Source organism: Rhincodon typus, chromosome 16, assembly GCF_021869965.1.
Source record: "Rhincodon typus isolate 14 chromosome 16, sRhiTyp1.1, whole genome shotgun sequence".
Classification (NCBI taxonomy): domain Eukaryota; kingdom Metazoa; phylum Chordata; class Chondrichthyes; order Orectolobiformes; family Rhincodontidae; genus Rhincodon; species Rhincodon typus.
In genome coordinates this window covers 26,513,032-26,528,362 of record NC_063347.1, presented here as the reverse complement: position 1 = coordinate 26,528,362, position 15,331 = coordinate 26,513,032, and the positions used below count along the sequence as shown (strand labels likewise).

The 15,331-nt window shown below is 42.4% G+C and overlaps 1 protein-coding gene across 1 annotated transcript in view; it reads right to left on the bottom strand.

Moving 5' to 3' along the window:
- Positions 1-15,331, bottom strand: part of cacna1da (calcium channel, voltage-dependent, L type, alpha 1D subunit, a) — a 504,619-nt gene that overhangs the window by 130,576 nt on the left and 358,712 nt on the right. The window contains exons 33-35 of the mRNA XM_048606392.1: positions 14,410-14,536; positions 3,722-3,787; positions 3,296-3,387 (exon numbers count right to left, since the gene is read on the bottom strand). Of these exons, the coding sequence (XP_048462349.1) occupies positions 3,296-3,387; positions 3,722-3,787; positions 14,410-14,536 (285 nt within the window). The remainder of the gene's footprint in view (positions 1-3,295; positions 3,388-3,721; positions 3,788-14,409; positions 14,537-15,331) is intronic.

Sequence of the window (15,331 nt, the reverse complement as noted above, 5' to 3'; positions counted from 1 at the left end):
CCGAAATGTCAGCTTTCCTGCTCCTCTGATGCTGCTTGGCCTGCTGTGTTCATCCAGCTCTACACCTCGTTATTTCAGTGGCTAGGTAGACTTGTGTATCGTCAATGTATGTATGAAAAGTGACATTGTGTTTTCTCATGATGTCACTCCAAGACAGCGAGCATATGAGAAGTTGGAAGGGGCTGTCATCTTTGGGAAACACCAGAGGTAACAATGCATAAATGGTAGAGAAATCACTGATAGATGTCTAATCGGAGGGAGAAAATTTCTACGAATGGAAACCGGTGAGCACAGATCCGCCTCGCTGGATGATGGTGGAGAGGCACTATAAAGATATAATGAGATCAACTGGACTAAATAGTTCACATACACATATCCATATGTTGAATTAGGCAGCAAAAGACTCAGAGATTCACAATTTATCAAACTGCAATTAACACCCATTGCCCACCTTGGCAGTGTCACAATAACAAGAAAAAAAAGGGAGTGAAAATAAAGTTGGTGGGAGAAATAGTGCTGAGAGCTCACCTCCTCTAAAGGTCTTGAAGGTACTCGTAAACACTGCATGCATCCCTTATACTTAAATGAGTGGAGCTGAGAGCCCTACTATAGGTGCATAGAGGGTCAAAGAGTAATGGTTTTAATGCGTGGGCAGTCTAGAAGGGGTGCAATGACATCAAAGCTGAAGTTGAGGACAACGTTCAGCAGACTGTTAGCTGCAGAAATGATGTGAACCTTTCACACATAAGGTGATTACTTAATCTCAATAGAGGGATCCTGAATAAAATATTGTGACTTTATTCAGGATCCCTTTGGCTGCCAAGGCCTGAAGCTCTGTAACCCTCTAACTAAAACTTCCCAATTCTTTCTCTTCCTTTGAGAAGCACCTGAAAACCAACTTCTTCAACCAACATTTTCATCACTAATTCTACTATCCCTTATGTGGCTTACTGTCAAATTGTGTTTGAAAATTGCTCTTATAAAGCATATCAGGGAATATTATTATGTTACAAATTGTTGTTATTAAACAGTATTTTTTTCATCATCTCTGTGGTCTTCATTTTCTGAATGTTTATGGAAAACACCAGATCATCCTTGCATATTATTTGGCATACTTAAGATTCTATATCTGGGGCAAAATTGTGCTGCTTGCCACCTAATGAGATATGTGACACTTCTCATAATCTCACCAATTACATCTGGGGTAAAAGGTTTGAGGATGACCTTCTCCACCTGCCACTAATTAAGGCCCTTAGCAGTCAACCAATGGCCACACAAAGGGCTCAAGCTGCCACAAGGCCAATTATCTGCCTTCCCAGCAGGTGGAAAATATGGCTGCTTTCCTGACAGGGAAACCACAGCGCCTGCCTGCTTGGTTGGGGATGGCATTTCATTTGCTTCAGTCTAATGACAGAGAGCAGATATGGGAGCAGGAGTGGCAGCTGAAAGCTACCCACCTGCCCTTGCCTATGATACTCTCTCATACAGTAAGTCCTCACATCATGAGCTTTCCAAAAACAACACTCACTTGCTCACTGGTACAACTCTTCACAGCACCACTGCCCAGACCTCCATCAACATTCTTTAGCTACAAGTCTGCCAGCCTCTCATTGAACAGCAGCCTCAGCCACTGTGGAATATTTATTGCGAGACTCCTGATTGGATGAATAGCTCATTGAACAGCACTTAAGTATCTAATTGGTGCTTGGTCCTTAAAGCTTTCTTGCTGTGGAGACACGGAGCTAGTTGCCCCTAAAGTTCCCTGCATCACACTTGGTCCACAAAGCACTAAGTCCCAACCACAATTATCATAAAATCATAGAAACCCTACAGTGTAGAAGCAGGCTATTTGGCCCATCGAGTCCAAACCAACCCTCCAAAGTACACCCCACCCAGACCTACCCCCTACCCTATCGCTGTAACCCTGCATCCTCCATGGCTAATCCAACCAACCTGCACATCCCTGGACACTGGGGGCAATTCAGCATGACCAATCCACCTAACCTGCACATCCTTAGACTATGGGAGTAAACTGGAGTACTCAGAGGAAACCCACACTGACACAGGGAGAATATGCAAACTCCATTCAGACAATCGAGTCCTTGGTGCTGTGAGACAGTTCTACCACTGAACCACCATGACACCCATCTGAAAATAATCAAGCAAACTGCTTCTTTGCAGTGTTCTATTAGGTCAAATATTTGAAATTCATGATTTGACAAAATTGTTGAGTATCATCATACTCGTAGGTTCGAAATATAAGACTTGGCAAATTATGATTATTTTACTTAATTACTACAGAGTCAATTTTTGTAATTTTATGTGGTGGTATAAAAATCAAGTGGGATAGTGGGAGGTGCTGTGCTTATTGTCTTCTCACCTCTGTTGACACTTGATCAATGGCAGAGTACATGGTGAGTGCACTTTCCAGACTTGATACATCAAGGCCCTCAAGTGGGCAATCAATGGGCAACTTCAAGAACTATTCTTGCTGCCATCAGGGTGTGTTCCCAACCTGGTGACTCTTTGCTAGTTCAGGGATGCAGAGTGGGAAACGGGGTCTCTCCTGATTTGGCACTATGTGACCAATGGAAGGCTCCGCAGCTGCATGGGCCATTGACCCACTGCGCTTGGGATAAGCTCAACCCTTTTCCAGACCATGTTTAGTCCCCGAATTTCCTGACTCCAGTGGCAGGTATCCCAGGCCTCCCCCATTGGGGATAGTATGGGTTTGCTACAGTTCCAGAAGTAGCCACTGCTTCTGATGACATTGCTGAGCCTGGAAAGCTGCCAGCCTGCTGATTAGCTTGTAGCTTCTGCAGGTGCGAAAGCCTGTTTGAGAAGAGCAAACAATTAAATACTTGAACAAAATAAACTTATGTTGTGTCTTCCAGGGCTAGCAGAGTTTTTGAACGATACGTGGGACCACTTCACAATAGGTCTACAGAGTAAAGAAATTGTGAGGTGTGACTGTCACAGAGAGTGAGGCACATTGGGGTTTGCATGAGATTTGGATGAGTCCTGATTGTGAGGCCAACAGTATCAATTGTCAGAATGGGAGACCAAAAGAGGTTGTGAACAGTTGATGATGAGGAGTCTGCAGGAATAGTAGCTGGTAGTTGTGGGGGATTTGTTAATAGTTGAGAAGGGTAACAGACATCAAAGGTGAGTCAGATAATGGTCAAGAGGATGTCACATTTTAGGTGGATGGATGGAACAACCGATCACATTGACATTTCAAAATAAAATGAATAAATAGTGACATTTAATCAAAATGGTAGGATTAGCTCTGTACCTGAAAAGAAGTAGAACAGACTGGAAAAAGGTCTGAAAGTTGTTATTTCTGTTTATCTGTGTATGATCTTGCAAGGCAACTTTGCCAAAAATCTGGAAAACAGGTAATAATCTTTAGTCACTATTAAACACAACTACTTTGTCACTACATTGTGAACAGTTAACTATGATTGATAGTTTTCTGTTTCTCATTCAAGTCTGGACAAATAAAACTTACTCACTTCTATATCAGTGAAATTGAAATCAAGTTAAATCACTAGAGCTCAGATGATAAATAACCCTTTAATTTACAAACTTTAAAAATCTTAAGTTGCAGTTATTTCCAACTAACTTATGCCTTACTTTCAATGAATTACAGTTATCAATAAGACACAGAATGAAAACATTTTGATAATTTCACCAGGATTTCATCCAGTAAAACGTTTACCTGCATGCCAATTACGGCATAGATGAAAAACAGCATGGCTATAAGAAGGGCAACATACGGAAGAGCCTGAGAAAAAGAATATTTTTACCAGATTAGATTGCATAAAAGCAGTTACAACGACAACAGAATAATCACAAGATATATACTAATATTTTCAGAAATTGTTTTTCTTAGGCACTACCTGCATGTCAATAAGAAATATATTATTTTTTACATCTATTCATTAATTTTCAGGTGGACTCCTTCCATTGGCCATTGCTCAAAAGGCAGCCAAAGGAAAAGGTATAAGGATATACTCAATGTCACCTGAAAGCATTGACAACACTAGCTGCTAACCACTCAGCATGGCACTTCCTGACCCATCAATGCACAAGTCACTTAGCTCAGCAACTTGACTGCAAGGCTGAATAGCAGCAGAGAAAGAGAAGGAAGCCAATCCTGGCCTGCAAATTCCATTCTCCCACACAATGTTGCCTTCCCACGACAGAAACACTTGAGGATGCAAGGGTGGGCTTCTCAGTCACACGAAAAACACCATCCTTAATTCTGAGGGCTAGGGACTGCTGCCAACACATATCAGTGATGGTGGAAGCTCTCAACATCCGTTAGTGGGTTATCAAATGGTCATGAAACTGACTGCTAGTGGTAGCTGCTTATATTTCTGCATGCTTTCTGTGTGGGCCATTTTAGTTGGATGCCTGGTTAGCACAGCATTGCTCTGAGACATAATCCCATCATCTATACCTACATCTATTGATGGGAATTCCTATGTGACAGCTGACTACGGGACTACAGTGAAGCAGTTGAAGCATTTTGCCACTGTGAAATTAAGCAAAACTTCAGTACACATACCTTGCAACCTTTTGCATTCCAGCAGATTTCTTCCTGACCTGTTCTCAGGATCTGGTCACAGGAAACACAACCTCATATCTTCTATTATCTTAATATAGCTTGCTTTGCTGTCAGACTTTAGAAAAAAAGGCCTTTTCACTTCAACAAGACTATCTTTCTCTCCGGCATTCCCCACAACAGGGTTTTCAAAGCTACAGGTGAATGGAGGTTACTTATTAGCTAGATCTCACAGCATCCCATTCTACCACTTCACACCAAAATAAAACAATGCAATAAATGACTACAAAGGACTTTCCCATCGCTATGTTGAATCCCACATTTAAGTAACACTGTTCTTGACCTCAGAAATAGCAAAAACTGAAGATGCTGGAGTCAGAGACAACACATTGTGGAGCCATAGGAGCACAGCAGGCCAGGCAGCATCAGATGAGCAGGAAAGTTGATGTTTCGGGTTGGGACCCTCTTCAGAAATGGGGAAGGGGAAAGGGAGCTGGGAAATAGATAGAGAAAGGAGGGGTGGGCTGGGGAAGGTAGGTGGGATGGTGATAGTTGAGTGCAAGTAGGCAATGGTGGGGATTGGTCAATGGGATGGGTGGGATGGATAGGTGGGAGAGAAGATGGACAGGTTGTGTCAGTTCAAGGAGGCGGGGATGAAAGGGAGGCTTGGACATGGGATGAGGCTGGGGGTGGGGAGATTTTAAAATTGGTGAATTCCATCTTTAGGCCATTGGGCTGTAGGGTCCCAAGACGGAATATGAGGTGTTGCTCCTCCAGTTTGCGAGTGGTGTCATTGTGACACTGGAGGAGGCCCAGGATGGACATGTCACCCAGGGAGTGGGAGGGGGATTTAAAATGGTTGGTGACCAGAAAGTGTTGTCGTTTATCACGTACAGAGTGCAGCACTAACGACTGTATTGGCGCTGCCTCATGCTCCCACAAGGAGCTTGGACAGTTCATCAACATTACTAACACCTTTCACCCAAACCTCAAATTCACCTGGACCATCTCCAATTCCTCCCTCTCCTTCCTGGACTTCTTCATCTCCATATCTGGAAACAGGCTCGAAACCGACATCTAGTTCTCACCCACCGACTTCCACAGCGACCTGACTACACCTCCTCTCACCCATCCAAGAATGCGATCCCCTACTCCCAATTCCTCTGCCTCCGCTGCTCTAAAGATGGGGCGTTCCACTCCCGCACATCCTAGATATCCTCCTATTTCAAGAACCCTAACTTACCCCCTCTGGTGATCAAAAATGCCCTCAACTGCATCTCTTGCATTTCCCGCACTTCTGCCCTCACATCCCCTCCCCCCAACAAAAATAAAGATAGAATCCCCTTTGTCCTCACATACCACACCACCAACTTCCACATCCAGTGTATCATTCTCCACCACATCCGGCGCCTACAATCCAACCCCACAACCAAAGCGATATTTCCTTCCCCACCCCTATATGCCTTTTATAGGGACTGCTCTCTCCTTGACTCCCTCATCCGCTCCACACTCCCCACTAACCCCACTACACCCTGCACCTTTCCCTGCAACTGCAGGAAGTGCTACACCTGCCGATACATCTCCCCCCTCACCTTCACTCAGGGCCCAAAACAAACCCTCCATATCAGACAATGGTTCACCTGCACATCCATCAACTCGATCTACTGCATCCACTGCGCCCAATGGGGCCTCCTCTACATCGGTGAGACCAAGTGTAGATTTGAAGACCATTTCGTAGAGCATCTGCGCTCTGTACACGACAAATGACAACACCTTTCAGTCACCATGATTTTAACACCCCCTCCCACTCCCTGGGTGGGGTGGATAGGTGGGAGGGAAGATGGACAGGTTGTGTCAGGTCAAGGAAGCAGGGATGAGAGGGAGGCTTGGACATGGGATGAGGCCGGGGATCAGGAGATTTTAAAACTGGTGAATTCCATGCTTCGACCATCAGGCTGTCGGCTCCCGAGGTGGAATATATCCATCCTAGGCCTCCTCCAGTGTCACAATGACACCACCCACAAACTGGAGGAGCACCACCTCATATTCCTTCTCGGAAGCCTACAGCCCAATTAGAACTATAACTAATAGAAATTAGGACAATAATATTATTCATCATTTTGTGAACCAAACAAAATTTGGGATTTACAAAAAGGGAATGAACCCCAGGAATGCTCAGGGTCTGATCAATGTTTAAGACTTAACTCATAGTATCGCTGTGTTATAAACGATCCTAACTGATATAAATCTCAACATGAAACAGAAAAATTGGGAGAAGAAGATGGACATACTGATCAAAGAGACTGCATTACATTGATGAAAAGAAGTTTTGACCAGCGGTGGCAGAGTCTATCAATTGCACAGTGGATGTAAGTTTAGAGTGTGTGGAATAGACTGGCTAAAATGTTAGCCTCTGAGTAATAAGGATTCAGATAAAGAAGATGAGTTTCACCAGTTTCAGATTTGGGAATGAAAAACACATGAAAATCTTTGAAAAGTGTAACCATTCCCTGTAAAATAGCTAGAATCGAACCTCTTCTTAGCACAGATGTAAAATATGCAAAGTTATCATAGTCCCAGAGAACCGACCTCTCATCAGAGAGAGACAACCATGGTTTAGCCTGAGGGTCGCCACACCTAGGCAAGGGAAAGGTTGACAAAGAGAGTCCTTCATGGTAAACTCAGCCAGTGTAGGAATTGAACCCATGTATGACATTACTCTGCATCAGGCGAACCAGGCGTCCAGCTTACTAAGCTAACTGACTCACTTGCAGAGATGTGAAATGCCATTGCTATTAAGTAAGCCATCAATGAAGATGCACTGGTGAAACTAGATGTGAAAATAAACAAAGCTATTGTATTGAAAAATCTGCAATTTACACAATCGTGACATGATTGTATGCCTTTCATGAAACATAACCTGTTATCAACGTCAAGGGTAGAAATTTCGAACACAGAACATAGAACAGTACAACACAGTACAGGCTCTTCGGCCCACAATGTTGTGCCGACCTATTATCCTATTCTAAGATCAAACCACCCTGCATACCCTACATTTTACTATCATCCATGTGCCTATCCAAGAGTCGCTTAAATGTCCCTAATGTATCTGACAAATTTAGAAGACAAAAAGTTAACGGTGTTAAAATTTCATGGGCTATTTGCATATCCATTCTCTAAAAGGATAAAAATTTTAGTAAAAGATGCAGGAAATAAGGAATAGGGAGTATGGTAAACTCGTAGAAGAGAAAACTGTTATGGCCTAAATAAAGTCTGTCCCAGTGAGGGATTTCAAAGAGGTAGTAGCAATGGATTTGAAGGTAGGGAATAAAGAAAATAAACGTTCATAGAATCCCTCCAGTGTGGAACCAGACTATTCTGTCCAAGTCCACACTGACCTTTCGAAGAGCACCCCATCCAAGCCCACCCCCCCTACCCTATTCCTATAATCCTAATCCGCCTAACCTGCACATCCCTGAACACTATGGGCAATTTAGCACTGCCAAACCACTTAACACACACATTTCTGGACTGTGGGAGGAAACTGGAGCACCCGGAGGAAACCCACACAGACATGAGCAGAATGTGCTAACTCCACACAGACAGTAGCCCGAGGCTGGAATTGAACCTGGGTCCCTAGCACTATCATTGAGCAACTGTGCCATTCTTATTTTATATTTTATAGATTTAGCAACCCAGTTTTGTCAGTCAACAATAATACGTTGTAAAGAAAACAAGTGCAGATAATAAATGGAAAATGAATTCGATCAGTCTTGAATCATTGATGGCATTGGTGTGGGGGCGGAGGGTTTCTGAATAGTTAATTTAGAGTTGTATGTGCAAATATGAACATCATACTTATAAATATGGAAGCAAAAAACCCTTTTAATAATGAGGTATGTGAAAGGAACCAGGTGGTAATAGATCAAATAATTCATAAAATTGTGGCAGATCAGCAAACAGTAAATTATCATCTCCGTAAGTGTGGGCTGCAAATACTAAGAATTTGTTGAAGGTGGCTGGAGGATATAGTCCCTATCAGTCAGTTTTTTTTGGTAGGAATTCTAAAGTTCCGTCAATAACAAGTGATCAGTCCCTAGTTTGGCAGGGGCTACCTTTATAGTTCTATTTCTTTGAAGCATTTTAATGTGCAGCATGCAGGCAGATAGATTTTAATTGAAGTTGAAGTCTTAGAAAGAATTTGGTGAGCTATTAGATTTAAATTTGGTCAACAGAAACTACATTCAATCAGGGGCTTATGGTTTATTATAATAGAGCAGAATGGAGAAGTCTGGGGAAAGTTATTGGTAAAGATGGAAAAATATTAATTGTACAGACTGTTCAGGTACCTTTTACAAAGTTGCTAGGTATGGATTGCAAGTTTTCAGATTCTGAAGGAGTTACAGAAAATAAATGAAGAGCTAGGTGTTTCCCATACTCAAATGCTGCATAGCCATGAGGATCAAACTACCACAATTGCCGGTTTGTCTGATGTTGGACGGATGTGTTCTGATGATCAATATGAGGCCATTGGCCTCAAAGGATATCTGAAAGTTATGGGCACGAAAGCAAAATATTTACTGGAAGGGGTTTATCAATGGAGAGACACAACTATTATCAGGGAAGGCCACTGAAAATTATAGAAGATGAATTAGTGTACAGGATGAAGGATAGGAAGTCAGCCCAATAGATTGGGAACATGAAGCACAAGATGGAAGGCAACAAAAGACAGTGTAAGCTTAAACAGTCAGTCTGGGAACAAACATGCCCTACGTAGAAAGATATTTTAACTGTTGAAAGAAATCATATTAATTGGGGTGTGGGGCAGTTTCAAACAGTAGCAGTCCACAAAAAGATAGAAGGCAAAATAGAGGTGTCGTTTAAAAAGGACAAAAAATAATAGTACAAACCAGGAATACCACCAGACACAGAAGCCCATGTGATCAGTTAATGAAATATGTCAAGCAACAATAACCAAAGCTGGAGAGAATTTGGGATGTACACAGAGATGTCACGTAGGAGACAGCTAGCCATATCACACAGGTGGATATGCATAGAAAAGCTGTCTTCTGATGGGTTTTATAGGTGTAAAATAAGGCTACTAACACAAGCATCTGAAAATCAAAACACCGAGGCATCAAGATATAAAAGTAGAATCACCGGCAGGAAAAGTAATTTTGAAAATTTTATTGCTTTCGGTTGCAATAAATGCTTGGGAGTGTAGATCAGCTGACATTAAACCTGCATTTCTGCAGGGAGATCAGCTCAAGAGGGAAATGTTTCTGCATCCTCCAAAAAAAGACACAAACACAGTGAATCAATGTGTATACGTCCTAAGTGATGCCTCTCAAGTTTGATACTTCTCAGCAAGCTTTGTCATTATAAAAATTGGGTTGTCGTCAGTTAAAAGCATGACATGTTTTATTATCACCATAAAGGGCAGTTTGCAGGCATCTTTATGATGCACCTAATTATTTTTCTGGTGGGTGAGAGCAGTGAAATTGAAAACACTGTCATAAATTGGCTTAAAGGCAGAATTTAAAATTGGAAGTCAGACTTCTGGAACTTTCAAGTACATTGATTTGGAAATCAGTTAGAATGAATTAAGCGTCACTTTGTATCAGCAATGTTCTTTAGATGATGTTAGCCCCATTGCTACTAGTCAAAGTACAGCCGCACAACAGATGTAGTGGCTTCCAAAACTAAAATGGAGGAATTGCAGAGTAATTGGATAGCTGGATTGGGTGGACATCCAAACAAGGCCAGGTAGCAATACTGAAGTACTAGAGTTGAATGCAACTATGAAAAATCCCAAGGTGGAAGATATTATTTGGGCAAACATGTATGTGGGATTAATGATGTGACCATACAAAAGCACCTACTAACTGAAGACCAACTTGACTTCAAATAAGCACTACAACTGGCTATGTCATTAGAAAATGCTGTCATTGGAGCTTATGAATTACAGGGTATTCTGACAGAAATGGACACTTTCGCCAGGCCAACTGAGCTTGAGCAGCCATACTTACGTGAAAACAATGGCATAGCCTCACTCAGGATATATCCTGAACAGAGGGGCTCCAGGTCAGCCCATAGCAAAACCCCAAAACAAAGCCAAGCGTCAGACAAACATATATAATTTTCTCAAAGATCCTGGAGAGTAGGCCATTGTAGCTGCTGCCGGGATGTGGACTTGAGGCAGCAAAAGAGTCCCACTCGGCCTGAATTGAGTAAGAGAACTCAAAGGCTGGTATCCAGGAGAGTGCACACCCTGGAAAGTCCACCTATACCTGGTTTGGAACAGTTAAATTTCTTAGCAACATCCAAATCAGAACCAATCAAAATAAATGTCTGGTTAAATGGTTACCCAGTTCTAATGGAGGCCAATATTGGTGCAGCTAAATCAGTGATTGAGGAACCAGTCTTTAGCAACATTCGCTCTGGACTCTAAACTTAGAACCTATACGGGGAACCGCTACTGATTAAGTGTACAACTTCCGTCTGGCTACTAATGAGAAGCACCTGGTTCAGTTACCACTGGTTGTAGTAAAAGGCTCGGGCCCAAGTTTAACGGGGTGAAATTGGTTGAGAAAGATTCAACTTGACTGGCTCAACATTTTTCGATTAGAAAAAGGCTGCCCGAGTGAAGTAGTAATTACTTTCCCGAAAGTTTCTCAGGAAGATCTATGGACTATCAAAGAGGCTAAGGCCACCTTACATGTTGACCGAGAAGAAAATCCATGATTCTGCAAGGCCTGCCATTTACCTTACATGCATAAGTAGAGGCAAAATCAGGAGGCTGAAAGCGAAGGAATCATCAAACCAGTCCAGTTTGCATCATGGCAGCACTGGTCATACCGACCATGAAGCCCGATGGATCAGTTCTCCTTTGGGGGGGCATTTTAAACAAACAGTAAATCATTTCCCACAGCTGGAAAAATACCCAATCCTTCACATAGAGGACTTATATGCAAAACTGGCAGGAGGACCGTCCTTCACGAAGCTGGACATGAGCCATGCATATTTGCAATTACGATTACAGGAAGATTCCCAGATGTAAGCTACAATTAGTTAATACCATTAAGGGTTTGTACTAATATAGGAGATTACCTTTTGGGGTATCATCAGCCTGTGACATTTTCCAGCAAACAATGAGAACATTTTACGAGGTCTACACCAAGTTGCCATTTATCTAGACGATATGCTAATAACGGGGAAGACCAATAACAGCATTTAGAGAACTTGGACATTGCGCTTAAACATTTCTCCAAGGTTACTGAAAAAGGGTCAGCCTTGGAAATTGTCTCATAGCCAAAATGTAGCCTTTACGGAAGTGAAGAAGAAACTATTGTTGCCTAAGGCGTTGGCACACTATGATCCCAAGTGAAATGTGCTGCTGAAATGCGATGCCTCCCCATACAGTATTGGCATAGTGTTGGCTCACTGGTGGCCCAGCAGAGAAAAACGTCCGATAGCACATGTTTCCCGGACTTTGGCTGATGCCAAACGAAGGTACGCCGAGATAGAGGAGGAAGGTTTAGCAATCATCTTTGATGTGAGAAAATTCCACCAATACTTTTATGGACATACGTTTGTAAAGTAATGGACCACAAACTCCTGCTAGGACTACATAAGGAGGACAGGGTCATGCCACCCAAAGTTTCAGGTCAAATTCAGCAGTGCCTCTCAGAATGATTGCGTACCATTGCAAGTTGGAACATCATTCAGGTGGCCAAGTGGCAAATGTGGATGCCGTGAGCCACCTCCCGCTGGCAGAAACACCACTGGTTATGCCGCCACTGGAAGAGTGCATTCTGTTTTTAAACTTTCTAGACATGCTTCCATCATAGCTGACAATATCAGAGTGTGGACACAAAAAGATTCTGTCCTGGTGAAACGAAAACAGCAGATGGTGATGGGGGAAACAAAAGGGCTATCACAACCAGAATTGAAACCTTTTTGGAACTGCGTGATCAGATTACTGTAGAGGAAGGTATATTATTATGGGGAGCAAGAATGATTGTCCCGAGCAATGGTCGCTGCCAGATACTGGCTGAACTCAACCAATGTCTGGTGGCCAGGATTGGATGCTGATATAGCCTCATTGGTCGGGGAATGTCCAGAGTGCCAACAAGGACAAAAATTACCACCAGCAGCTCCCCCATATTTGTGGGAATGGTCAGGTAACCCTAGACTCAGTTACGTGTCGACTATGCCGGTCCTTTCATGGACTCAATGTTTTCAGTCATTATGAACGCCCATTCAAAGTGGTTTAGAGTTCATTTGTCAAACATGGAGATGATGATTGCAAAGTTGCAAGCATCTGGTCACAGACAATAGGCCATCATTTACCAACAGGGAATTCAATTATTTCCTGAAGTCGAATGGCATTCGGCATGTAAAAACAGCTCCATACCATCCATCATCCAACAGCCTGTCAGAAAGAGCAGTCCAAACTTTGAAGGCAGGCTTAAAGAAACCGCCTACAGCTTCACTTGATACCAAACTGTTCCAGTTCCGATTTGATTACAGGACCGCTCCTCACACAACAACAGAGACAACTCCAGCAGAGTTGCTAACGGAGAGAAGACTCTGCACCAGATTAAACATGATCTTCCCAGACCTGACGGGGCTGTGGGTGGAGGGTGAAATGGCATTGGGAACGCCAATACCTGACACAAGATTCCTCTAGGCGAGAGAGGCAGTTTACTTCAGGGGATGAAGTTTGGTGTTGAAACCACAGGAATGGCCCTGCGTGGGTAAGAGGCATGGTTGACGCAATGACATGTCCCATGACATTCAAAGTTTGGGTAAATGAGGTGGTCCTGAACAAGTACGTGGATGACATGAAAGCTGAAACCTCATAAATGGGGCAGCAGCAAAACATACCCGGTGAGGCTGTCAGAACCGATGGGTTCTCCCCTTCCACCTAGCATCAAAGAAGCCTCTGAGAACAAGATAGACATGGCAGATGTTGCATCCTTGTCACTGTCACCACCTGAAGGTGAAGAATTTTGGCCTAGTTGCTCTGGGTGCAAGTGGCAGACTATGGTCCAGCACATGCTGTCAATATCTGAGGCAGAGTTAGAGGAACTGGACCTGATGTGAAAATGCCTCAGGGGAAGATACACAAAAAAGAACAGGTTCAGGATGTCCAGGGAGAGGGATGTAATGATTGGTCAGCCAGATGGACATCATAGGAGTTCCCTGTTGGGACTGTTAACCTGGTCCAATTGGGAAGTCCTGGTTGACAGATATAAACAGGAGTGTCAGGAGTTCTGTTCACTCTCGGAGCAGGCTCTGAGCTAGCTGGGTCAGTGTCTTGTACTATGCATGTGTAAATAAAGGGTGACTTGGTGACAGGGTACTGTCCTTCGTGGAGTTACTTCACTATGCCATATTCTGATTTGCAACTCAGTTTTGAAAAGGGGATTTCTCAAATTCCTCAAAAAAGTCCTCAAGTAGAGGACTTCAGTGAAAGATCCAGTGTGAAGGTGAAAGTGATGTGCATTGGATACATTCCCTTGGAATCTACAATTCTACAATCAAAGGATGAGTAGAACTGAACGTTATTTGAGTATTAAAATTAGCAATGTTGTCAGTACTCATGCAACATCTCCATAGTCCATGCAATAGGATTTATTTTTGTCAAATATTACTTGGGTCTTTTAGTTAAATGGCTGACATTTGAGGCTGTACAGGACACTTAAAAAAATGAATACACATCTGCTGTAGTTAGCCTGAATTAGACATAGCAAACATTGATTGGTCTTTTTTGATATGCATATATAATAATATCAATTAATTCCCTGATTACAAGGATAAAACTGCATAGATACCTGAAAGGACTTGATGAAAGTCCATAACAATGTGCGTATGCCTTCACCACGACTCAGTAGTTTGACCAATCGCATTACACGGAAGAGACGGAAGAAGGTAATCGAAATTCTGGAACTTTCCTCTGAACTCTAAAGGTAATTGTATGCAAATTCAATTAAAATCAATTCACAAGAAAATATAATAAATGCTTTAAAAAGATTTTAAGACAAAACAGAGAGACCACAATCAGAAAGTTAATCACAAAGGAATTCAAAGTGTGCCACAATTATTTTCCCATACTTAACTGTGTCAGCACAGAGAGCTCTAAAAGACTTCATGCGACAATAGGTAAATTTTCAGAATATTTATGTTTCCTATTACAACCAGTTTTTTTTTAAAAGTCTTAAATGGTCAGTTGTGATCAACATAAATCTGAAAATTTATTATGGAATCAAACAGTCTATTCGACAATATTTATATCAAAGACAATTGACATGAGTAACTCAAAGGCTGAAATTTAGGAACACACTTTGGTTTAAAATTAGTAAGAGAAAATTCAAAAGAACGAAAACATTCATGCAAGTAAACATTGGGGAACACTTTTGCATCTTACCCCAGGTTCCCCTGTAGGGGGGCTCTCTGTTGGCTTTGAAAAAGGCTTTAGAAATGAATATTTAAATTAATAACTAAATAAAGTGATAACTCAAACTTAAAATAGAAGCATTGAGACTTAAACAAGATGACCAGTTTAAGTTATTAAACCCATCCGGAGACAAAAACAGGTAGCTAGTTGGTAAGATACACCAGTCAGCTGCTTGGTGGTTCTGAGATAACAAGGTGTAGAGCTGGATGAACACAGGAGGCCAAGCAGCATCAGAGGAGCAGGAAAGCTGATGTTTCGGGTCGAGACCCTTCTTCAGAAAATGTTTTCTGAAGAAGGGT